Source organism: Rattus norvegicus, chromosome 19 (genome assembly GCF_021556685.1).
Source record: "Rattus norvegicus strain SHRSP/BbbUtx chromosome 19, alternate assembly SHRSP_T2T, whole genome shotgun sequence".
Lineage (NCBI taxonomy): Eukaryota > Metazoa > Chordata > Mammalia > Rodentia > Muridae > Rattus > Rattus norvegicus.
Window position 1 is genome coordinate 54,781,932 of NC_141552.1, and position 26,011 is coordinate 54,807,942.

Sequence of the window (26,011 nt, forward strand, 5' to 3'; positions counted from 1 at the left end):
ACAGGAAGAAGCCCTGACAGGAGGGGGAGCCATTCCATCTTCAACCTGGCAGAGAGAAAGACGCTGGGGTAATCCGGCCTCTAAACTCCCCAAGGGCAGAAAATCAGGAGACAGGGAGAGGTGCGAGTGTGGAAGCCACAGGTGGTGGTTTAACATCCAGAGCTGGATCGAGGAGCTCACCGCAAGTCTGGAACAGAGTTCCGTCTGAAGCGGAAGGGTGCTGTTTGGATATGGGGAGCGGGAGCCTAAAGATACACAAGTGTGTCTCCAATACAAGGCTCACCACTGTGAGATGACTGACCCTTCGGGGCTGTGGACGATACAGTCTGACCAAGGACTACGGCCCTCCACAGAATGCTAGCAGGGTCTAGCTGGTTCTAATAGAAGTAGCCTGAGTTCTGACCTAGGGTGGAGTTCTAAGAAGTGGGGAGGCAGAAAGAAGGGCCATCAGGGTATAAGCAGCTTAGAGAGAGGCCAGTAGTAACCTGTCCCCTTGATAGATGCCAGAGATAATTCAGTCTCATGTCCCCTGGACCACAAAGACACAGAGAGAGTCAGTGTTCTAATTAGATGATTTTTATTGTAGATGCTCGGAGGGGGGTTGGCAAGAACCACGGACTCAGTTGGCTTCCAAGATCTGCTGAACCCAGGGCATGAGGGCTGTGACTCGGGAATACACAGCAGGAGTGGAAGTGGAACAGACGCCACTGCCCCAGGACACAATGCCTGCCAGGGTCCAGACTCCATCTTTCTGGCAGACGAGGGGGCCACCGGAGTCACCCTGCAGAGAAAGGTAAAGGACTTGTCTTCGAGCCTGTCAAGGGTACCTGCACCTGGTGAGGTGCGAGGCAAAGTGTAGGGCAGTTCCTTGGGGTTCACTGACAGCCCCAGCTGTGCTCCTGTACTCCTAGAGGGGACCTACACCCATATCTTCCCTCTGTGAGGAAGAGACACACACAGCTCACAGGGCTGGGGACAAGAGTGGGTTCCGTATGCGCAGTACAGCGCCAGTCTGGGCAGAGGTGCCTCCTAGGAGTGTCTCTTAGCCTTAGCCCATCCTCTTCCGGGCTCTGTGCTCCCCGCTAGCCTGACCAGGTTACGCAGTCTATGAGTGGGTCGGGAGTGGGAGGCTGTACCATGCAGGAAGAGACGCCGCTAGCGCCTGCGCAGATCATCACATCGGTGATCTTGGAACCCCAGGACTTCTTGCAGTCAGCCTCGGACACGATGGGCAGGGCGGCCTGCTGCAGCTTCTCAGGGGTCTTGAGGGCTGCAGGGATACAGGGAATGGAGTCAGGCTCCCTAGGCCTCCCAGTCTACTGGATATCACCATGGGTCCTTTCAGGCAGGAGAGCCTCTGTCAGATTCTACCACAGGCGGGGCCTGGACCTTGAGGCCATGGGTAGTGGGTGTGTAAGATTTCTTTCAAGAGAGCATGGCTCCCACCCTGGGAGCCTGGAGTCTTAAGAGACCCATTATGGGACTCAGAGAGAATTCCTCCTGCTGAGCAGAGGGATTCCTTTAGGCCCCATTTTATCAGCAACCCTTTGTTTGTGTTGGATGAGTTTTAAATTTGTCTTAATTGACACATAATAATTGTTAATTTGATAAATTGCCAGTTAATAAAAAAATTTAAGACGGTGTGTTATTATGTAGCTCTGGCTGGCCTGGAACTCATGGGCTCTGCCTGCTTTTGCCTCCCAAGTACTGGGGATTAAGGTGTGCCACTCTGCTTAGCTTTAATGAACAGATTTCAATTAAGAAATGGAAAGATGGGGTTGGGGATTTGGCTCAGTGGTAGAGCGCTTGCCTAGCAAGCGCAAGGCCCTGGGTTCGGTCCCCAGCTCCGAAAAAAAAAAAAAAAAGAATAGAAAAAAAAAAAAAGAAATGGAAAGATGGGGCTGGAGAGATGGCTCATCAGTTAAGAGCACTGACTGTTCTTCCAGAGGTCCTGAGTTCAAATCCCACCAACCACATGGTGACTCACAACCATCTGTTATGGGATCTGATGCCCTCTTCTGGTGTGTCATAAGAGAGCTACAATGTACTTACATATGATAAATAAATAAATAAATAAATAAATAAATAAATTTTAAAAAAGAAGGGAGACAGAAAGACAGACAAACAGTGGGGGGTCACTGCCACCTGGGCAGTCTGACCCAAGAACAGCTCCCACTGGAGCAAGGCCACACTCACCATTGTATTTGGTCTTGCCCCAGCCAGTGGTGGCGCACACAGTGCCAGGAGGGAAGTCATCATCGACGTTGGGTAGACACACGGCAGACACAGTCTCAGAGAACTGGGCAGGAGTGGCCAGCTTCAGCAGAGTGATGTCATTGCGCACAGTGAACATATTGAACTTGGGGTTCTTAAAGACCTGTGGGGACAAGAAGCTCAACTAAGGCTTGGGGGCACACTGTGCATTCCTTTTGGCCCCATCAGAACAGACCCAGAAAGAGACTTCTCAGACCAGTCCCAGCTCTACCGTGCTCCTGTCCTTTAAGGCGCCAAGGGCATCTCCTTCCTGGGCTTGCTCCCCCAGCTTGTGGGCTGAGCCCCTCCCCCATCCAGCAGCCTGTGTACCTGTGCGATCTTCAGGACCTGGATGTTCTCTTCGTCGGAGCCCTGGTCAAACTCTCCAGCTACCACCACGTCGGAGGTCCTAGGTATTGAGACACACAGGGGTGAAGATGAGGAATGAGTCTGCTCCCTTCCCCATCCCCGAATAAAGCTGGAAGCAGAACCCCAACACAGTCTGGGACTCACTTGACCCCGCAGTGGGCAGCAGTGACCACCCAGTCCTCGCTGATGAGGGAGCCCCCGCAGAAATGGAAGCCAGTTTTATCCTGGGGAGGACGAAAAGGAAGGTTAGCGGGTCCCACCTTGACAGCACCACCAGTACAGGCACTCATGTTCCCAGAATCCTCCTCTCACCTGCAGCGACACCTGCCAGGGCCAGGAGCCGGGAATAGCATCCTCTCCGTTGACGATCCTGGACAGGCCAGTCAGCACGGGTTGGATGGTAGGGACTCCACAGCCTGGGAAGGGAATAGTAGCCATGTTGTAGAACGCTTCAGCCGACTCCGGACCCCACTGAGACCACACCACCTCCCCTGGAAACATCTGGCTCCCCTTAAACCTCTTGGCTCAGGGGTCTCTCACACGGAGCCTGCTGACCCTGGTTATCTTTCCAGGGATGAAGAGAGGCACAGCTGCCCCCATCCAGGTGTGTCACAGGAGAAGGAGCAGAAAACGAACTGGACCAACAGGCTGTCTGGTTCAACCTCCAGGCTGGCCATTTCTGTGGCACTTGCCTATTTCGGTAGCTAGACAGGGTTTCTCTGTGTAGCCCTGGCTGTCCTGGATCTCACTCTGGAGACCAGGCTGGCTTCAAACTCTAAGATCCCCTGCCTCTGCCTCCCCAGTGCTGGGATTAAAAGGGGTGGGGGTGGGGGGACATCACTACCGCCTAGCTTTGTTCCTTAATTAAAAAAAAAATTAGACTTTGTTCCACGTGTGTTGGTGTACTTCTTTGACCTCAACACTCAGGAGACGGGCGGAGAGATCTCTGAGTTTAAGGCCAGCCTGATTTACATAGAGAGTTCCAGGCCAGAAAGGGCTACATAGTGAGGCCCTGTCTCAATTTAAAAAAGATAGACAGAAAAGAAAGAGAAGAGGAAGAGAAGGGGGACCTTAAATCTACGCCGTGAAAAAACACATCACAGAAGAGAGAGAGCAGCAGGAGTGGTCAGGCGTCTCGGACATGCCAGGACACGCTTGCTACACTGGCTGACGGACGTTCACAGTTTGGTTGTCCAGTGGCCCCTGCGACCAGCCTCTCTCCTTTGGAAGTCCTCTGACCGGCTCAAGGGCTTAGCACCTGCCTCTCTTGAGCACAGAGACTAGGAAACGGACAAGATTCTCCACTGATGACTGAAATACCTCGTAAAGTCACAAGCAACTATTTTTATACCAGCCACAAAATGAGAAACGGGAGTGACGTGTTCTCACAGCGGAGTGTGTTTAAGTGAGTGAGCTGGGTTTCCATGGCGACGTGGCTGGATCTCCCACTTTATGAGTGGAAAAAGAGCATATTGTAAAGCTGACACAGACGACTACTGTGTATGTAATTTTAAGGCTCTTTGCTTATGGACGTATAAATATGCAGTGTATTTGTGTGAGCCTAAAGAGAGATGACTCAACAGGACAAGGGAGGGAGCTCAGTCGAATTTGGGTTAGCTCGATTAGCAGCAAATGCCTGCAGTCACAGATGTTCTGAAGGCTGAAGCAGGAGAATGGCTTGAGCCCAGGAGTTGCAGGTTGAGCAACTGGGTAAGACGGTGTTTCAGGATAAAGCCAGCAACAACAATAAAAGAAAAATGGCAGTGGGACAAGGGATGCCTATGGGGGACACAGGCCTGCAATTCTAGCGTAGGGGAGACAGAGGCAGGAGGACCAGGATGCACTGCAAGAGACCCCATCTCTGCAAGAAGCAACTGTTTCCCAAACGCTAGGACTACAGGCGTGTACCCAACCTCTAGCTAATCTCCCCCACCCTTTAAAAAGATTTATTTATTTATTAGATATGAGTATACTTTAGCTGTCTTCAGACACACCAGAAGAGAGCATCAGATCCCATTACAGATGGTTGTGAGCCACCATGTGCTTGCTGGGATTTGAACTCAGGACCTCTGGAAGAGCAGTCATTGCTCTTAACCACTGAGCCATCTCTCCAGCCCCTTTTGTCTTTCATCTTTATATAAATGGAAAGCAAAATAGTAAACTGGAGGTGGTAGTGTGAGTCTTTAACCCACTCAGGAGGCCTCGGCAAGAGGCTTGCTCTAAGTCTGAACCTGCCTGGGGTACACAATAAACTCTGGGCTAACCTGGGCTACAGAGTGCGATCCTGTCTCAAACAATAAAACATAAAAGCAAGCAACAGAAAGAAAGCGAAATCCTTAGCATCTGCCAGCCAGCTCCTGCTGGGCTACCCCTACCTCATCTACATCTGGATCTACAGACCACAGCTGGACCCCGGCATGTCTTTTTGCTCCTGAAGCAGGGCATAAGCCCAGAAAGTCCCGGGAGGACCCTGTCCTCCCTGAGGCTTCAGGGTACTGGTCCTTAGATGATATTCAAACAGGAAGGGCAGGGGATCAGCTAGTTCAGGATAACCCCTCTGCCCTCTTCCCCTCTGATGGTGCCTGGCTGGGTCAGCTGAGCCCCAGCACTTACCAAAGGTGGCCCCCACAAGGGCAAAGCAGGACACGAGCCAAAGGAATGCCATGGTGCTGGTCAAGGGAGTGAGTGAAGCTTGCCTACTCTGAGGCTCTTTTTATGTCCCCTAGGGTCCTCAAGCCCTGCCCAATCCCCATGACCCTGTCCAACCAGGAAGGTCCGAGAGCTCTCCTCCCTGTTATCCAGAGACCTTGGATGCAAGTGGGGGCCAAGCGCCTTATTACAGTCTTGCTTGGCTCTTGGCCTGTAATGCCCAGGCCATGGGAAAAGGACAGGTGCCCTGATTAACAGTGTCCATGAACAGTGGCAGTGTGGACAATGTGGACAAGAAACCTGTGGAAGAGGAGCTCATGCAGACTTTCTGGGAGGTGGGCCAGGAGACCCAGTGCCCATCCTGATGACACAGAAAGGACCCCCAGCTCTTAACTGAAGGCAGTCCCAGGATAAATTCAAAGAAGATGGTGGCTGGAGGGGCTCCAAGTGAGCCGATGGTCTATGACCACAAATGCGTTTCACTCATCTAAAACACAGGGTTACATGGAAAGTCGGGACTATCCAAGGATCACCCTGTCTCCAGTCCCAACCAAACAGTCTAAGTATGGAGAGGAGAAGCAAGAATGTTGCCGATAGTAACAGGACAGTAACCCCCGTGAGACTGCTGTGGTCAGTGGAGCCTAATACGCACGGAGCCCTGGGTCCAGCTCCCACCGCCTCACACACCAGACGTGCTGGTGTACACTACAATCGAAGTACTCCAGAGTGGAGGCAGGAGAGTCAGAATTCAAGGTCACCCTTAGCTACAGAGTGAGTTCAGGGCTAGCTTAGGCTACATAAGAGCCTGTCTCAAAAGGAGAGGAAGAGGAGGGAGAGGAGGAGGAGGAAGAGGAAAAAGAGGAGACAGTCTTTGTCTTTGTATAAAACTTTAGTTTCTTTTCAAAACGATTTACTTACTGCATTGGAATAACGACTCAGGGATTAGGAGCACTGGTTGCAGGCCTGGAGAGACGGCTCAGTGGTTAAGAGCACTGACTGTTCTTCCAGAGGTCCTGAGTTCAAATCCCAGCAACTACATGGTGGCTCACAACCATCTGTAATGAGGTCTGATGCCCTCACCTGGTGTGTCTGAAGACAGCTACAGTGTACTCATATAAATAAATAAATAAATCCTTTATAAATCTTAAAAAAAACCCACTGGTTGCTCTTCCGGAGGACCCAGGTTTGCTTGAGTCCAAGCACCCACATGGCTACTCTCCAGTCTGACTCCCTTTTTTCTGTCTCTTTGGGCACTGCATGCATGTGAGGGGTAGACAGATATGCAGGCAGGACACCAACACATTTTTAAAAATTGCATTTACTTATGGGGATTGGCGCACGCACATGGCATGGTGCACATGTGGAGGTCAAAGGACAACTTGTAGGAGGAGTCAGTTCTCTCCTACCTCGCAGGTGAGCCTCAGGTTTTCTGGCTTGGCCGCAAGCTCCTTCACCCACCGAGCCATCACACCGGCCCAGAGCTTTACTTCTGTAAAATAAAGCTCAATTTCTGCCACAGACAGGGGGCCGAGCCTGGCGTGAGGGACACACTGACAGGAAGTACAGCTGAACATATTCTCCACAAGCACACATGCAAGTCCCTTGTGTCCTGTGGCCAGGCACCATTCCAGGCGGAGGCTCCCAAGCAAATGGTGCCTCTGCCTGTGTGGGCAGAGACCCAGAGACCAGAGGGGACACTACCTCGATGAGACTATGAAGTAGAAGCAGAGGGACAGGCTAAGGATCTCTGTGGCAGGAGAGGATCTGCAGCTGTTGGAGAGGGTGCTACACAGGCCTTGCAGTCCAGCCGGGTGACACAAAGCCAGCAGAGCAACCACAGTAACACATGCCTATGATCCCAGCACTGTGGACACAGAGACCTGCAGATCAAGGGTAGCCTGTGGACTATCCCCAGTCTCAACTATGGCTTTTCAACTATTATATAAGTAAGAGTCTGGAGAGGTGGGTCAGTGGTTAGGGAGCACTTGCCCTTCTCCCAGAGGACCAGAGTTTTATTCCCAGCATTTTTGTCTGGTGACTTGCATCCCCTGTAGCTCTATAACTCTAGGGGATCTGACACCCTCTCTTCTGCCTTCTGAGTACACACATAAGCACACATTCTTGGACACAAAGCCACACTCAGACTCAGACACACACACACACACACACACACACACACACACACACACACACACACACAGAGAGAGAGAGAGAAATAAAAATAAAAGCATTTAGAGCCTGGACTACATAGCAAGTTTGTAGCTAGCCTGGGTTGGAGATCATGTGTTAAAAAAAAAAAAAAAAAAAAAGAACCACAATGCTGAAAGGAAAGAAAGAAAGCAGGCAGGAATAGTCGGAGACCTCATCTAAGGCCCTGAGGCCCTCTGGTCGTCAGGTCTGCAAGACAGTAGTGGAGTTGGGTCTGAGTCATGGGGACGCGTGCCCATCAGCCTGCCTAAGCAGAGCTGTTCATTTGAATTTGTTTTAGCCTCTAACTCTCAGGTTCAGTGTGAGCAGATGTCCCTCCAGGACGTTCAGCCCTCCAGCAGCTGGAGCAAGAGTCAGGTCACCCTGGAGGGTCCTGCAGACCCTGGGCCAGCCGCTCTCCCAGCTGTGCTAAGGCTTTTTCCCCATTGTAGCGTCTGTGCAGCTGCCCAGGGTGTGACTCTTAGTACTTTGATGTGAGGAATCCTGGCTTCAGCTCCAGGCCAGCAAATGCTATACTTCCCTGTCCGCCTTTCCAAGCAGGTGGCCCCATTTGGACCTTCCGTGCCGAGGGGATTTTTCCAGAGCGGAGGCCCCACATTATTGGCTTTTGCCTGGCTTCTGTGAGAGCTACACATCCCAGACTGGAGGACGAGGGTTGTCTGGTTCCAGACAGGAGAGGAGGCTCTAGGTTACATCCCAAAGGGCTGCCGTGGAGTCTCTCTTCTCTCTCTATCTTCTTTTTGATAAGGAAGATTACAGGATACCTTGGACAAGGTTGCAATCTGATAAGATAAAGCCATGGGCCACAAGGGTTGCACAGGGGAGCTGGGACACGTCTCTTACTGTAAATGGGATTTTCTTCTCTTTCTTTTCTTTTCCTTTCTTCCTTTTTGAGATTCCTAGAAAACTGCAGGTTTGCTGCTCAGGGAGGACCAGGTCCATATGCACAGGGCTTTCGTCATGATTCACTCCTATTTTAACATCCTCATTGGAAACAAGAGAGCGTTGTCTCTGTAGGCAATTTCTACAGGGTCTGTTATGCTGGGATTCTCGACTCTCAGCTGGTAAAAGACTTCAACCAGACTGGCTTGCCTCAGGAGAAAAGGGGATTTTATTCTCTGGCTCGAGAGGGCTGTAGGTGACTCTCTCCTCTCCTCTTCTCTCTCTCTCTCTCTCTCTCTCTCTCTCTCTCTCTCTCTCTCTCGGAGGCCCTCTCTACTACCCATTCTTTCTGTGTTCTGTAACTACTACTAACCTTGTCCCTTTCAGCATCAGGTGAATGCTACTGTAGGTGTATGCTCCTGTGTGGTTCACTAGCCTTTCCCCGCTCCCAGAAGCTCCGCCCACCTCTGTAACAATAGCTTTGTTAGAACTCTCCTCTATCTGTCTATCCTGTGGTGACTCTCCAAATAATGCTTTCTCCAGGCTGGAGAGATGGCTCAGCAGTTAAGAACACTGCTGTTCTTTCAGAGGATCTGGGTTCAGCTCCCAATGTACACGTGTTATCATCATCTGTAACACGCGTGCAGGCACCGGACACACACATGCTGCTTGCACATGCATGCAAACACTCATATACATGAAATAAAAATTAATTTTTTTTTTGGTTCTTTTTTTTCGGAGCTGGGGACCGAACCCAGGGCCTTGCGCTTCCTAGGCAAGCGTTCTACCACTGAGCTAAATCCCCAACCCCAATAAAAATGAATTTAAAGTAATGTTTTTCAGTTCTGACATGGTGGCTCACACCTGTAATTCCAACACGCTAGAGGCGGAGGCAGGAGAATTGCTGTGAGTTCGAGGTCTCAACCAGATTGCAGAAATCCTCTTCCAATTATTGAAGATTTTTGTTTTTGCTTTCAGAGACCAACTGTAGCTCAGACTGGCCTGGAACTCACGACATAGCCCAGGGTAGCCCAATAAATTCACAAAAAGATGGGAAAAGGCCATCGAGGGCAAAGGCAACCAAGGGCAAAGCAGAGCCCCATTAGGCGTCACTTCCTGACTAATGGGAAGCCTGCAGGGTCTCCGTTTGTAGCCCAAGCTGACTGAGAATTTATCATGTAGCCCATGCTGGCCTTAAATTCCAGGCTGGAATTAGACGCAGGAGCCACCATGACTAGCCTATAATTTAATGCACAAAACTGGGTCTGCGGATGTAGCTTGTTGATAGAGTGTCTTTAAAAAACAAACAAACAAGCAAAAACCCAGGAAGGAAGGAAGGAATGCTGGCGAGATGAGAGGACTGAGAACAGAGCAGCTGCAGAGGAAGAGCTCACAGCTCCCAGAGAGCTAAAAATAGATAGCGTCGTTTAATGACCAAGCAATTGCGTGGGGAAAAAAATCCTCAAAAGCAGGGACTTGGGCAAACAGTCTCACACGGACAGACGGATGGACGGACAGAAGGTCACAGCAGCACTGTTCACACACAAATAACCCAAGAGAGCCAATTAACCCATGAATGGCTGGATGCATAAAATACAGAATAAACACACAATCGAACACTATTCAGTCGTAAGAAGGAACACAGCATAGCCACCAGCCAGTGTAGATAAGTCGTGAAAACAGGAAAAGGAACCTCCTGTATAGAAATGTGGTAAGCGTGAAGTTCCCATAGGGGATTAGATGTTAGTGGGACTGGCGAGAAAAGACTAGAATTGGATATTAGAGTTCAGTGAGGGGTTGGGGATTTAGCTCAGCGGTAGAGCGCTTGCCTAGCAAGCGCAAGGCCCTGGGTTCGGTCCCCAGCTCCAAAAAATAGAGAAGAAAAAAAAAAAAAAAAGAGTGTGTATTTCAGTACATACATATCCTGGTCCAATTGTAAATAGATACACCCAGCTCCGTGTCCATGAGCTTTTGGCATTTTGTGCTTCTGAGGATCAAGTCTAGGGTCTTACTGTGCTAGGCAAGACTCTTTTTTTTTTTTTTTTTTTTTTTTTTGGTTCTTTTTTTCCGGAGCTGGGGACCGAACCCAGGGCCTTGCGCTTCCTAGGCAAGCGCTCTACCACTAAGCTAAATCCCCAACCCCGGCAAGACTCTTTTTAAACCACTGATCTATATCTGCTATCCACAGTGAACTTTTTAAAATCTTGAATGATGTGAATATTCTGAGAGGAAATGTAAACCATATACAGACAGTACCTCAGACATTTATATGTAAGGCTAGACCACAAAACACAAATGGTTTTAAATCTGCTTATGTAAGCTCAGTAGCTACAGGAAATTTGAAATTCTCACCTTCGATAATTGCATCTCTCCAGCCCCCTGGATTTTTACCTTTAAAGATAGTTGATTCTGACTTTTAAACTTAAGAAACAGGGGTTGGGGATTTAGCTCAGTGGTAGAGCGCTTGCCTAGGAAGCGCAAGGCCCTGGGTTCGGTCCCCAGCTCAGAAAAAAAGAACCAAAAAAAAAAAAAAAAGGGGTTGGGGATTTAGCTCAGTGGTAGAGCGCTTGCCTAGCAAACGCAAGGCCCTGGGTTCGGTCCCCAGCTCAGAAAAATAGAAAAAAAAAAAAAAAAAACTTAAGAAACAGTACCTTTCCCATCTAGCATGCATCCAAAGGAAAAATGTGATGGATGTTAAAGTAGCACGTAGCCCGTTTCCCTCTACAGCTGCCTCATACAGGTTGGTGTGACCATGGTTATTGAGCTACCTGGTCACTAAAGAAAAGGCAATGTTGCTTCTGGGTCTGGAGACTTTCTAAAGCATTATTTATATAAATATGCAAAGGTCTGAGGTAATTCAGATCTAGAGGGAAAGGAAGTCGGTGTACACTACAGAATAGAGCTGAGGTCTGACTCGGTGTGCACTGCAGAATAGAGCTGTGCTCTGACTCGGTGAGCACTGCAGAATAGAGCTGTGCTGTGCAGGGTTGGTCTCTCATGCTCCTGTTCTTTCTCCTGTAGGCGTTTACATACACATGCATGTCTATTTCCAAAAAATCTGTTCCCCAGAAAACTATTTTTGTATGTTTCTGTCTTCCTCTTTTTTTAAAAATATTTATTTATTATGAACACATCATACAGCTTTCTGCCTGCATGTATGCAACTACAGGCCAGAAGAGGGCACCAGACCTGATTATAGGTGGTTGTGAGCCACCATGTGGTTGCTGGGAATTGAACTCAGGACCTCTGGAAGAACAGACAGCGCTCTTAACCTCTGAGCCATCTCTCCAGCCCCCTGTCTTCCTCTTAATACTTTATGAATTGTCCTTCAAAAAAAAAAAATGGTTAAGGTGCCTATGTAACTCACAAATGTTACAGTTCACAAACTTTAAAGAAAACCCTGTTTTCTTGCTTTTTATAGTTCCCATGTGCTTAATCCATTTTAGAAATTGTTTCTGCTTCCTCTTCATATAGCACTGCCTCAGTATTAGCTGTCACCTTGCCTTTTGGTGTTCACAAGATTTGAGGCTCACAGTTCATGGCTGCCATGAGAGGAGGGAGCGGGCAGCAGGTGGCTTTCCCAATGGAGCAGTAGCTTAGAGCTCACATCTTGAGACACAGCACAGGAGAACAAGCTAACTCTAAGTGTGGTGTGGGCTTTTGGAAGTTCAAAGCGCACTTCCAGTGACACACCTCATCCTTACCAAACAGTTTCACCAACCGGAGAGCAAGCATTCAAACACATGAACCTATAAGGACCATTCCTCATCCAAACCACCACAGTCCATTAGACTTCAGTGGTCTCCATATGATGGTGCACGCCTTCAATCCCAACACCTGGGAGGCAGAGACAGGCAGATCGAAGTTTGAGACCAGTCGGGTCTACATAGTAAGACCCTATTTTCCCATAATTGAAAGATGGTAATTTGAAGCTTTGTTTCATATCATGAAGTTGAGCTTTTTTATTATGCATTAGAATTATAAATGGAATCCACACTGGATTTAATTTTAATATTTTATATGAATGGGTATTTTGCCTGCATCTTTGTCTGTGGACCATGTGCATGCAGTGCCTACAGAGGCCAGAAGAGGGCATTGGATCCCCTGAAAGTGGAATTAGAGACAGTTGTGAGCCAACCTGTTGGTACTGGGAACTGAACCCTGGGTCCTCTGGAAGAGCAGCCAGTGCTCTTAACTACTGAGCCCTTTCTCCAGCCCCTGGATTTTTACCTTTAAAGATAGTTGATTCTGACTTTTAAACTTAAGAAAAGAAATACACACTCACACTTTCTACATACCAGAAATTCATTCCTAGCAATCCAGAAATTAAAAAACAATAACAACAAACAAACAAGGCTGGAGAGATGGCTCAGTGGTTAAGAGCACTGACTGCTCTTCCAGAGGTCCTGAGTTCAATTCCCAGCAACCACATGGTGGCTCACAACCATCTGTAATGAGACCTGATGCCCTCTTCCGGTGTGTCTGGAGAGCGACAGTGTACTTATATATAAATGAATAAATCTTTAAAACAAACAGACAGACAGACAGAGAGAAAGACAGTGCCAGTACTAAGATTTTATGTTAACCCAATTATAACACAGTTTAGGTTTAGAAAGATTTACCATTTAAAAGTGAGTGACTAGTCTAGGTAAGTACGATGGACGGCATACTCCCTAAGCTAGAGCACTCAGGAGGCAGAGGCAGACAGAGCCGAGTTTGAGGCCAACCTGGTCTTAGAAAGAGCTCCAGTACAGCAGAGCTGTTACACATGAAAACCATATCTTGAGGGGGGAAAGCGACTAACAGTAAAATGAGCTATGGCTGAATGCAATTTCCCTGAACAGCGAGTAGGAGGGAACTCCCAGATCAGATGAGAAAATGAGCTATGACATGCATGGATCTGAAGTTATAGGAAAGAGCCCAGCTTTTTATGTGCATGCTGGCCACCAAGCTCGCCCCTTCTGCTTTCAAGGCTAGCCCCTCACAAAGCCGTACCCTAGTCCCAGCAGGTTTTCTGACATCCTTTATATCTGTCTTGACCCTTGAACCCTGCACCTTGGACTCGTCAATCCTGGCACATTTGGTGGCCCAGACAGAATACAGTGCAACCATGCAAAATCACGGTTTCCAGTCTTTCACTCAGGCTGCTGTGACCACTCGAGCCAGGCCTTGTCTGCATATAGGTAGGTGTTCAGCTCTCATTTAACCAACAGCAGGTCCAGATCTGCATTCTCTACCTCACATCCCGTGTCTACCATCCTCCCCTGACTGTCATAGGGGACTGGATCTGTCCCTGTAGCTGTGTCTGTCCACATGTGTTGAAAGACCCCCAGAGCAGGGAGACAGACCCTCACTCAAGTCTCGGGATGACATGACCCCCCAAGAACTCACACAAGACCATCTTTGCTGTAATCACATGAGGTTTATCGATAGGAACCAGTGCACTGGGGTCGAGACTCGTATCCCATGCAGGGGCAGTGGAGTTCGACCCCTAGTAGCTAAGACAAGGGGAATTTAAAGGAAGAAACCGCAACCCAAGGGGGTAGGGAGGGTGTCATAGGAAAATGTCGAGAATACCAGTGAAAAATCACAAGGAGGAGCTTCCCGTTTCTCAAGATTGTTTAACTTTATGGTCCGTCAGTTCCTGGGAGAAGCTGCTTCCTGCTTCTCAAGATTGTTCTCTAAGATTCTAATCTAACTTAATGATCAGCTAGTTCCTGGGAGAAAGCTGTTGTACCGGCCAATGTAATTACCTATTCTTCCTGGAATATACAATTCTGGGGCCTAACCTGTTCTGCTCTAAACTTTGTGTCTGGGGGGGCAACTGTAAAACTTTTACCTTTCAGTGTTCCTTGCAAATGGCTTTTCTCTATATTGATGGACATCACGGAAAGCATCACATGGGAAGGAATGAGGGGTACTTCACGGAAAACCTTAACCTTTAACAGTTTTACAGGTTTTTATCAAGTCACTGACTCCAACTAGTCCAGACATCTTTGTTTATAAAGCGGTCGCTGTATGTGTGATGTTTATGGGGTTGTCCGCTCTGCAGGATTGCTTTCAACCTCCATTTTGTTGCTTTTGGCAAATCATTACTAGGGCCCTGAGTCACTAGCATGTAATACATCATTTAAGATTACAGACTGTAAAGGGGAGGTAAGCCAGAGTCCAAAGCCAGTCAAGTTGGACTGTTACATTGTTCTCTCAGAGGCACATCAAACAGGCTGAGTATACAGTAGGATGCCAGTCCTAATTCTTTTTTTTTTTACAATTTTTTTTCTTTTTTTTTTTCGGAGCTGGGGACCGAACCCAGGGCCTTGCGCTTGTGAGGCAAACGCTCTACCACTGAGCTAAATCCCCAACCCCGCCAGTCCTAATTCTTAAGTTACCTCAAAGTCCAGAAAAGGTACTGGTCTCTTAAGAGTATAAGTTATTTTTATTATAATCCATTGCCACCGGAAGTCTCTTATGCAGTGAGTCTAGACCATTGTTCACCAGGTACGATCTGAGGTGTTCCTTCAGAACCTTGTGGAAAGCCTTACTTCCCCTTTATGCGTTGATGACACTTAAGAGAATAACCTGTTGTATTCTGTAAGGCTGAGGCTGAGGATGACTCTTCTGGAAGCCTCTCATGCTTAAAAGAGTGCAACTTGCCTGAAAGCAGCCCCTGAGGCAAAGCTGCATTCCTGGTTAGGATTCTCTTCCCTCCTTCCAACCCCCCTCTCTTTTTCCCCACCCAACCTTTTCAACTGTCCTTCAGAGCGGGAGGATACAGCGCCAGTGTCTATAAAGATGTTCGTGCATATTCTTACCTAGCCAGTCTTCCTGTTCTAAGAGGAAGGCTTCTAGAAAAAGGCTGTTCTAGAAAAAGGCTTCCCCACAGGTTGGGGATTTGGCTCAGTGCTAGGCCTGAGTTCTGTCCTCAGCTAGGGGTGGAGTGGGGGTGGGGTGTGGAGAAAACAATAACAAAAAGACTAGAGGTGGTGGCACGGCCTCAGCATTCGGGGAGGTAGAGGCAGGCAGATCTCTGAGGTCTCAGAGCAAGTTCCAGGACAGCTAGGGCTACACAAAACCCCATCTTAAGAAAGAAGGAAGGAGGGGTTGGGGATTTAGCTCAGTGGTAGAGCACTTGCCTAGCGAGTGCAAGGCCCTGGGTTCGGTCCCCAACTCCGAAAAAAAGAACCCAAAAAAAAAAAAAAAAAAAAAAGAAAGAAAGAAAGAAGGAAAGAGGGGGCTGGAGAAATGGCTCAGAGGTTAAGAGCACTGTCTGCCCTTCCAGAGGTCCCGAGTTCAATTCCCAGCAACCACATGGTGGCTCACAACCATCTGTAATGGGATCTGATGCTCTTTTCTGGTGTGTCTGAAGACAGCGACAGTGTAGTCGTACAAATAAACAGAACTGGCCTCAGTTTGACCCCTAGATTCTAAAAAGGGATGGGGCACTTATTGTCCCTTATAACAAAGTTAAGGAAAATAAAAATCTCTTGGATCAAGAATGCTGCCACCTCCTGGCACACCACTGTATCACTGATTCAACAATGAGACTTGTCCTTAGGAAATGACTCAGACCTCTTAGCCCAGGACTGTAGGTAGTGGCTTAGGCCTTTCAAGACTGCTGTGGGAAGGATGTCACATGCCTGACTCGATTTCCCCACTGACTAGCCTCCCAGTACTGACTGTGTGTGGCTGCAGCAATTGACTGTGTCAGGCGCTACCCAGGAAATCCCAGTGCGCTCTCTAGCAATCACCCAGTCCTGTCTAAAAGGACTAAGTCAGTCTTTCAACCAGGAGTGCCCCAAACCCCTGGGCTACAATCCTCCCCTGGGGCCATGTCCAGTCTACAAAGTAGAGGCACACCGAAGGCAAGAATGTCCCTCTCACTGTGAGAGCAGGCCAGCTCCACCCAAGAATGTCCCATTCACCCCACCCTTGTTCTTCACCTGTAAAGGGCAGGATGAGGAAAGAGGTGCAGTGTCTGAAGACTGACAGGGCCTTGAGGCCATACAGGCTCCCCCATTCTCCATTTCTAAGGATGAACCTTGGGTGACTCCAGATGTGACAGGGGTCAAAATTACTCCTTTATTGATGTGACCTAACCCTTTCCAGTCTGGCCCAATCCCCGGACCACCTCACTGGGATTGATGGCGAGCTCCGACGAACTCGATTTATACTCCTCTTGGCCTTTGTGGTCGCTATGATAAATATCTTTTCATCCATTTTCTGGTCCTACCTTGCTGCCTCTTCTTCTCCCAGAGACAAACTCCAGAGTCTCTCATGACATTCAGTCACCAGATCTGTCCTGAAATGGCCCAGAGCAGTCTGGGTCCTCAAAGGTTGTTTTCTGTTGTGTCTTCAGTAGACTCCCTACTTCACTCAGTACGTGCTCGCCCAGAGTCTGGGGTACCTCCATTTCTGGACACGGACTGAAACCACCCTCATCACAGTGCCCTGAAGGACCCTAAAACGTTCTTTGAAGGTCCCATTATTCTTTAAAGCATGAAGTATAAAAAAGCTTTCAGCCTCCCATTGATAAAGTCTTGCCTGCTGGGCTGTTTTGTACGACACAATAGTTGGATAGCTCTCCTAAGATAGTCCAGATCCTCACAGCCGTAGAGAAAGCGATGGTCCTGCCCCATCCCAGACCCTGACATCTTTACATGCTTTCTCTCAGGTTCCCATCCATGCAAACTCTCAGTACCTGTTTGCCTCTGAGGGAAGAACTCAGCAGCTTACCTGGACCGTGTTACCGCAGGGCTGCCTGCACCTACCTCTTAGACAGACCTGTCTTCCCTTTCCACCCGACTCCCAGTAGCCTCTTCCAGTATACAGATAACTCATGTCAGATCAATGCACTGGCCCAGCTCTAACAACTCAAATGGGCTGGAGAGACGGCTCAGCGGTTAAGAGCACTGTCTGCTCTTCCAGAGGTCCTGAGTTCAAATCCCACCAACCACATGGTGGCTCACAACCCTCTGTAATGGGATCCGATGCCCTCTTCTGGAGTGTCTGAAGACAGCTACAGTGTACTCATATAAATTGAATAAAATAAATCTTTTTAGAAAAAGTTCTGTAGAACTGGAATCTCAGAACATTTTTTTAAAAACTTGCCTCAAAAGTGAGCGTGGTGGCACACACCTTTAAATCTCAGCACTTGGGGGGCAGAGGCAGATAGGTCTCTGCAAGGCTAGTTTGGTCTACATAGTGAGACCCTGTCTCAAAATGTGCATATATATATATATATATATATATATATATATATATACTCATATATAGGATATATACATGTGTATCCTATATATAGAAAAATCTAAAGGAACCACATTGAATCAAAAAATTTTTTAAAATACCAAACTCTATGCACAACACAGTCTTTTTTATTTATTATTTTTCTTTTTTTCCGGAGCTGGGGACCGAACCCATGGCCTTGCGCTTGCTAGGCAAGCGCTCTACCATTGAGCTAAACCCCCAGTCTTTTTTAGTATAAAGGTGAATGTCAGGTGAGTAAATGAGACTATTCCAGCCAGTGGCTGGGAAGGCACGATTCATCTGCAGTAAGCCTGAAGAAGGCGTTGTCAGACGGAAGACTGGGAGGCAGATCGGGGTCACTCAGAAGGCAAAGGTGCCCGATTGCAGAGTTCAACAGGAAGAAAGCAGACTCACAGGCAGCCGACCCCAAGTCCACGGGAGAGTGTAACAAGCTCTCAAAACCTGATACAATTACTCAAAAGCTCACTAAGGGAAGTAGGAACCCTGTTTCTATGAAGGGCAGCAATTTTCAAACCTGAGCACCTAAAAGATTAAAGTCATTAAGAGATGGCGGGAAGAACATTTGCTGCTCTTCCAGAGGAATCTGGTTCTCAGCACGCATGTAAGGTGGCTCTCAAGTGTGTGTAACTGCGGCCCCAAGGGATGTGATTCCTTCTGGACTCTGGGATCCTGCACTCACATGTACATGCGCGCGCACGCGCACACACACGCACAGGACTTGCGATGTAGTGCTTAGCGCCCCTACCCCCTCACTGTCCGAGTCTGTAGGCTAGGGCCAGCCTGGGGGCCTGGAGAGCTTGCACTGATGATGAGCCCCGCTGCTTCCTCAGGACTGTTTGCTGGGCCCCTACCCATAACCAAGCCCACTGCTTTCCAGGACGCTAGCTCGGAGTGGTGATTGCAGGAGTTGGGAAGACCTATGGCAGTCTATGGCTACCTATGCGGTAGACAGAACATATCCAGGTCTGGCTGACGTGAAGGACACCCAGGACAAATGGGAGGGAGGTGCCCCAGAGTTCTGCGGACACAGGGTCTTACTGTGTCTTTCTGGCCACCCTTGAAGTCCCATGCCTCTGCATGTGTCCCCAGTGCACATTTTGTTATTGTTGGGTTTGGGTTTCAGGAGTCCGGGTCTTACTGTGCAGCCCTGGCTGGCCTTGAACTCAGGGACCCACCTGCTTCTACCTCCCCAGTGCCGGGTGGGATAAAAGGCATTCGGTGTGATTGAATGAATGGCCGCAGGATCGCGTCCTGTGGGAAGTAAGGTCCTCTGCTCTGTAACACACCCTAGCGACTGGGGAAGTGAAGGAGTTTTTCCTATACTGCTGTTGGGGTCTTTCTGGAATAAGCCCTCTGGCATCAGTGAACGTGGAAGGCAGGTGTCACTGGTGGACCAAAGCCAGGACAGCTCTCAAAAGGCCTTGGTGTCAGGTCCAACCCACTTTCTATTTTAAAACCATAGAGCGGGGCAACTGAGGTTGGGTGGGTGGCTAAGGGCAAGGAACCAACCATTGTTTCAGCTCCTTCCCAAGGCACCGATCCAGGCAGCGAGTGAAGTCATGCTTGGCCGCAGACCATACAGGCAATGCTTTAAGCAACTCTCAAAGGAACTCAATATCTAGTTATTGGTCTTTCCTTAGTAATACCATCCTGCAGTGTGGGGTGCCCGCCTCATCATTTGGTGCATTTGGTGACAGTGGTTTTTAAAATCCCCTGATTTTTAGAAATTCTTGTCCTCTCTTCCCATAGGCTTGGACTTCTTCCCCAAGCCCCCATCTTATTAGGATGCAAGTTCTATCTAGTGAGTAATATGAGGCCATCAGACCGCCTGTAACTTTCCAACGAGTTCTGAGACAAACAAGCATGAGCTGCCAGCTAGGGAAGAGAGAGGCACCCAGGGCCTCCTGATTGTCTGTGACTCTGAAGAACTCGAAGGGCACCTCATACTGAAAATGAACCATTAATAAAAAGAAACAAAAACGCCAGGCCAAGGGGTTGGGGATTTAGCTCAGTGGTAGAGCGCTTGCCTAGGAAGCGCAAGGCCCTGGGTTCCGTCCCCAACTCCGAAAAAAAGAACCAAAAAAAAAAAAAAAAAAAAAAAAACGCCAGGCCGAGATCAGATTCAGGCTGTCTGGCCCCTGCAAACACATCTGTGCCCTCACCCGCCCTCACCCTTCATTCCTAATTTTTAAAAATGTTATGTATGGGGGTGTTTTGACTGCATGTAAGTCTGTGCCCCATTTGCATGAAGTACCCCTGCATGTCAGAAGATGGCGACAGAGGCCCGGGAACTGAAGTTACAGATGGTTGTAAGCTGAGAAGTGGGCACCAAGAACTGAACCCCGGGTCCTCTGTAAGAGCAACTGATGCTGTCAACCTCCGAGCCATCTCCAGCCCTCACACTTCATTTTAAATCGTCCGTTTATTACACTGGGCTTCTTGGCCCTTTTCCAAAGCCTTTAACAACAACCACACAGAGCCACCATCCTCCTAGTTACTCTCTCCCAACTAGTTCTCAAACTCCTGATATTTAAAACCCTCTGATGAGTTCTATCCCAGCAGCGGGCTGTCCTCACTGGGCATAGTGGTCTGTGCCTGTATTCAGTCCTAGCACATTGGAGGCTGGGGCAGGAAGCCATTCTGAGTTCTATGGCAGAGGAGACCCTGTCTCGGAAATAGCAAATAAATAAAACCTATCATGATTCAGCAATGGAAGATCCGATGAGCTCATTGCCACTTTAAACCTGGGCTACCAACACTTCCCCCACAAAAAGTGAGGGCTCCTGGAGTCATAGGCAGTCAGCCATGCCAGCCCAGAGTCCTACCATAGTCCTGTGTGGTTTGTTTCAGAGACTCACAGCCACGGTTCAAGCTTCAAAGGAAGTAACCTGAGACCGACAGGAAACTTCCCAGGAAAATCTGAAGTTCCAAGCTTGAGAAGGGAGGGGGGGGAGAGAGAGAACAGAAACCCAGACAAGCAAAGCAGGCTTCAACATGGTCGGACATTGGAGTCTGAGAGACCAAGATCCTTAAGTTCTCCACAAACTAATTGCTGGAAGCTGAGGGCACAGGAGGGAGGTGGGACCTTGTTCAAGACCAGACCCTTCAGCTGAATATTCTTACTCAGAATGGCCAGCTGAAGGCTTGCTGCCCCAAAATGCAGCTAGGCCTACCTACCTCCTGCAAGATCCATTGTGAGGGAACTGAGGCGCAAGGCCTGATTAACAAGAACTGACTGGAAACTGGCAGGTCAATCAGGGCAGCCCCTAACTGGCTTGTTTTTTTGATTTTTGGTTTTAGTTTTTTGGATTTTTTTGTTTGTTTGTTTGTTTGTTTGTTTGTTTTTGAGATGGGGGTCTCTCTATATAGCCCTGGCTGTCATGGAACTTACTATTTAAACCAGGCTGGTCTCAAACACACACGAAATTCCACCTGCCTCTCAAGTGCTGGGGTTACAGGTGTGTGCACACAGTACCTAGTATTTTTATCCCCTAGCTGTTACGTGTATTTGGCTGAATTTGGGAATATGAGTCTGGTTTTTCTTTTCTTTGGGTTTTTGTATTTCTGTTTTGAGACAGGTTCGTGTTGTAACTCAAGCCTACATGCCGCAGACTGGCCTTGACTTCAGAATAGGGCATCACATCTCCTGGAACCAGAATTACAGACAGTTGTGAGTCCCCACGTGGGTGCTCAGGTCTGGTGGAAGGGCCCAATGCTCTTAATTGCTTCCTGAACCATCTCTCCAGGCCCAGGTTACCCTTGAACTCAGGGTAATCTGCGTCCAACTAAACCCCACTCCCCTCCCTCCTCAGCCTCTCTAGTGCTGGGATTGAATACATTAGACAACACAACCACCTCAAGTCTGCCTTTCAAGTGTAAATTTTGTAATAATTAAGTAGAGAGCAAGTGTATTGGATGAAACGTTAGCTTGCAAAGAGAGATGTGTTAGAAATACAAATTGCACTCAGGTTCAAAGAATTCTCGTACAAGCTATGATATCCATAATTTCAAAACAAAATTCAAGTGGTTTAATGTTGGGATGGTAATATTTGAGTATATTGGGGCAAATACATTATTAAAATTAATTCACCTGTTTCTTTCTGGTAAGGTACAGAGCTGGGTTTGAAAATGACTGTGCAATTTTCATACTGACCACCAGGTGGCAGCCCCATCTCAGAACTGCAACCTCCCCCAGAAGGAACATTGGGACTCGCCTGGAGGGAACTGTTTTTATATTAATTACACTTTACATTTATTTGTATATAAAAATCTATAGAAATAATAATATACGCGTCCTTAACTCTGGATCCAAGAGCCTTCTGGAGCTGCTGGGACTTTTTTACAAAATGGCACTGTTGGTGTACGGGAGTGGGGATCTGAGAAAGGGGTGGATAGTAACAAAATACATCATATGACATTCTCGAAGAATAAACATTTTTTAAGATTGAACTCTTTTTTAAAGTGTGTATGACTGGGTTCGGTCCCCAGCTCCGAAAAAAAGAAAAAAAAATAAAGTGTGTATGTGTGGGTATGCCTATGTGAGTATCAGTGCTTGAGGAGCCAGAAGAGGGTGTCATATCCCTCGGAATCACATCTCCCCATGCCCTAAATAAACTCTATTCTATACTATACTGTGTCGTATGGCTGGTCCCTCAGGGGCAAGGGATGCCTCAGCATGGGCACGCAGAGGCACCCCTTTCCCCACACCTGACTACACGTCCATCAAACATATTCCTTCTCCCTCGTATTTTTATAAAACTCGGATTAGAAACTTGAAGGTTCGTACCGCTTCCACATGGAGAGCCATCAATCGCTACACCTACCCCTCAAACTGCAGAGAACTGGTAACCTCCCTCCCCCGCTGGTCAGCCCAAACATCCCCTGGTCCCAGAGAGTGTTCTTGAGCTTGGAGCCACCCCTGTGCTGCCCTTGAGGACAGAGACATCCAGCCTTTATGACTGGTCTTTTCACTGACCCTCTAACCCTTGGGGGACCCGTCCCCTAACCTCAGAAATGGAGTTTTCTCTTGCTGCAGTAGAGAAGACCTTAGCCTAGGCAGACTGCTTTCCCCCGTGAGTCCTGGACTCAGACTGAGACACTAGCCTCTGAGTGATCGATGGGTCTAGACCTGGCTGGTTTGTTTGTTTGCTTGTTTATTATTAAATTTTGTTCTCGAGATGCTGGTAGGAACATTTTTAATAACTTCCACACCCAATGGATTGGTCTTTACCACCTTGTCCCTACTAATGGGGCATTTCCAGGTCTAATTCACAGTACCCAGCAAGCAATATCTCTACATGGCCACTTAACTGGCACTTTAAAAACAACTCTCTTGCTAGGGATCCGTTGGCTTTCCCCTACCCGCTTCATTCTCTTGCCCTGCTGCGGCTTGTAGCCTCTTGCTCTGATGGGGGGGGGGAGGGAGGAGCAGGTCTCGCCCCACCCCCTTGCGCTTCTGCGCCCCGCCTGGGACACTGCTGAGAGGCTGCCCCTACCTAACCCCAGCTTTCAGTCTCCCGCCCCAGCTCTCCACATCACATTCTCTCTCAACTCCGCTGCCCGGTGTTTGGTGACAGAGATAGGAGACGCTACTACAGGCACACCCCTTCCCCCACATCTTACGGCATCTCTACCAAACATATTCCTTCCTCTCTTATCTTTTTATAAAACACAGCTCAGAGTATGCCTTTTTTGTGCGTGTGTTTTATAAAAATAAGGAGAGAAGGAATATGTTTGGTGGAGGAGAGATATGGTGTGAGGGAATGGTGTGGGGGGGAGGGGGTGCCTCTGCAGGCTCATGCGGAGACACTCCTTCCCCTGAGGGACCAGCCACACAACAGTATATTGTAGAGTTTATTCAGGGCATGGGAGGGGAGTTGAGAGGGTAGCAGAGGGTAGTAGAGAAAGGCAGAGATAGAGTTGAGGGATGCCAGCCATGAGCACATGGAGAGAGAAGGGTGAGGGGAATGGGGAGAGAGGAGTAAGGAGGGAGAGCAAGAGAGCAAGAGAGAGAGGAAGGGGCAAGCAGCCCCTTTTATAGTGAGTCAGGCCCGCCTGGCTGTTGCCAGGTAACAGTGGGGCGGAGCCTAGACTAAATGCTAACACTCTGGCCTGATTGCAATCTTCAAGGTGTCTTGCTTCTCCTCTGGCCATTCTCCTTTTGTTTTACTTCTTTTCACAAATTCCACCCCGAATCAAGGCTGTTTTCATGACCTTAATAACTAAGTTTTCCAGGCAGCCTTAGCCTCAAACTCCATACCATCAGAACATCTAATATTCTTCAGAGAAGATAAAAAGTATTATGAAGAACTCTGAGAAATACAGAAGGAGCCCAGCACCACGCTTACCAGCAAGTTGGGATCGTACGACTGTGGCTGCCTCACCCACAACGACCCAGAGACAATGGAGAGGAAGCAGATGTGAACCAGGACCCATGGTCAGGGCTGAGGCCGGTCTCCGCAGAGGCTGGGGATGGGCTGTGGGAGGATGGAATGGGGAGGGCCTGAACCTGCTGTTTCTCCTCACTCTGACACCTTGGGCAAGAGGTGCCGGCCCCAGGCCTTCCTCAAACAGCTTCTCCAGTTCAGAATACAGGAGTCAGGTGCAAGTGAGGAGCAAGGGACAATGGGAAGATCACCTCCTGGTTCCCATCCAGTTCCTCCAAGTCCCCTCTGGATGTCACTCAGAGAGGATCCTTAGTGGGAGGTGTTGGCATTCTGTCTAAGCTCCGCCCTACAGTTACCTGGCAACAACCAGGTGTGCCTGACCCTATAAAAGGGGCTGCTTGCCCCCTCCTCTCTCTCTTGTTCCCTCTTGCTCCTGCCCCCACTCTCTCCCCATTCCTTCTCCCCACCCCCTCCACGTGCTCAAGGCTGGCCTCTTCTCTCTCTCTCTCTCTCTCTCTCTCTCTCTCTCTCTCTCTCTCTCTCTCTCTCTGCCTTTCTCTGCCCCTCCTACCCTCTTAAGTCCCCTCCCCAGGGCCTGAATAAACTCTATTGTATTCTATACCGTTGTGTGGCTGGTCCCTCAGGGATGCCTTAGCATGGGACCCAGAGGCACCCCCACACCACACCACACCTCCATAGAACATTTCCCCCCTCTCTATATCTTTTTATAAGCACATCAAGAGGGGCAAGTGTTTCCCTGGTGTTCGGGGCATGTAGGGCTCTTCCAAGGGCTCACCTACCATGCTTGATCTTGGGACTATGACCCCTTCCCTCTGCCCTAGTAGAGTTAATAATGAGAAAGGAAAATTCTTGAAAAGAAAATCCACTCATTGGGATTACAGATTGTTAAAAATAGGAACATCTCAGGATGTGGGCAAGATTCAAAACAGGCAAAATAAACATAGTAAACAAAAGATGTTTTGAAAGAATCCAGTAGGACTAGGGAGATGGCTCAGCAGTTAAGAACACTGGATGTTCTTCCAGAGGTCCTGAGTTCAATTCCCAGCAACCAGCTGGTGGCTCACAACCATCTGAAATGGTATCTGGTGCCCCCTCTCTGCCCTGCAGGCATACATACAGGTAGAACACTGTACATAATAAATCTTTTAAAATTATTCTGTTTGTTTACCTTCAGGTCATTAAATAAATTCAGTAGAAGCTGGGCTATGGCGGTTCATGTGCCTATAACCCCAGCGCTCAGGGGGGAGAGGTAGGCAGGTGTCTGAGTTTAGGATCAGTCTGATCTACAGAGTGAGTTCCAAGACAGCCAGAGCTACACAAAGTAACCCTGTGTATTAGTCAAGGTTCTCTAGAGTCCCAGGACTTAGGAAATGAGTCTCTTACTCTCCTTATTTAAAAGGGGAATTTATTAGAATGACTCACAGGCTGCCGTCCAGCTAATCCAGCAATGACCAGCTGTGATCGGCAAGTTCAAACATCTAATAGTTGTTCAGTCCACAAGGCTGGGTATATGCTGGAATGCTAAAGAAGGCGGCATCAGAGCTAGGGAAGGAATGGCCGTGCTAGCAAGGTGAGGGTTAAGTAGGCAAAGGGCAAAAGCTTCCTTCATATGTCCTTATGTAGACTTTCCACAGAAGGTGTGGCCCACATTGAAGGTGTGTCTTCCCACCTCAAGATCCAGATCAGAGGTGTGTGCCTTCCTACCTCAAAGGTCCAGACTAGAGTGGATTCACTCATTTCACTTTAAATCAAGCAGAAAATCTCTCACAGGCGTGCCCTCCAACTCTGGATTATAGTTCATTCCAGATGTAGCCAGATTCACAACCAAGATTAGCCATCAAATCCTCAAACAGCCAAAAAGGAAAAAAGAATCCAGGTGTTGACATTGTTATTGACAGGGGAGTGGTAGGTAGCCCACGCCTGTAATCCCAGCACTCAGGAGGCTGAAGCAGGAGGACTGCCATGATTTTGAGCAC

General features: G+C 48.5%; 1 protein-coding gene across 2 annotated transcripts; it reads right to left on the reverse strand.

Annotated features, from left to right (window-relative positions):
- Positions 1-560: 560 nt before the first annotated feature.
- On the reverse strand, positions 561-24,547 carry LOC147999463 (chymotrypsinogen B). 2 transcript variants are annotated; one of them, XM_087596669.1, is made up of 7 exons: positions 23,976-24,547; positions 2,935-3,038; positions 2,767-2,846; positions 2,584-2,662; positions 2,197-2,377; positions 1,137-1,270; positions 561-781 (listed from the first exon to the last, which is right to left on the reverse strand). In XM_087596669.1, exons 1-7 carry the CDS (start codon positions 24,061-24,063, stop codon positions 620-622), a joined length of 828 nt encoding a protein of 275 aa, XP_087452795.1. In that variant the 5' UTR covers positions 24,064-24,547; the 3' UTR covers positions 561-619. The 2 variants fall into 2 exon arrangements, with proteins under 2 accessions (XP_087452795.1, XP_087452796.1); XM_087596670.1 differs by lacking the exon at positions 23,976-24,547 and adding an exon at positions 5,236-5,445.
- Between the last annotated feature and the right edge of the window lie 1,464 nt (positions 24,548-26,011).

Bases quoted from the DNA above. Each gene is read 5' to 3' on its own strand.
- LOC147999463 (XM_087596669.1), bottom strand. From the start codon at position 24,063: ATGGGTCCTGGTTCACATCTGCTTCCTCTCCATTGTCTCTGGGTCGTT. The intron at 1,271-2,196 runs GTGAGTGTGGCC...GTATCCCTGCAG, and splicing joins GGGCAAGACCAAATACAATG to CCCTCAAGACCCCTGAGAAG. The intron at 782-1,136 runs GTACAGCCTCCC...CTTTCTCTGCAG, and splicing joins GCGGCGTCTCTTCCTGCATG to GGTGACTCCGGTGGCCCCCT.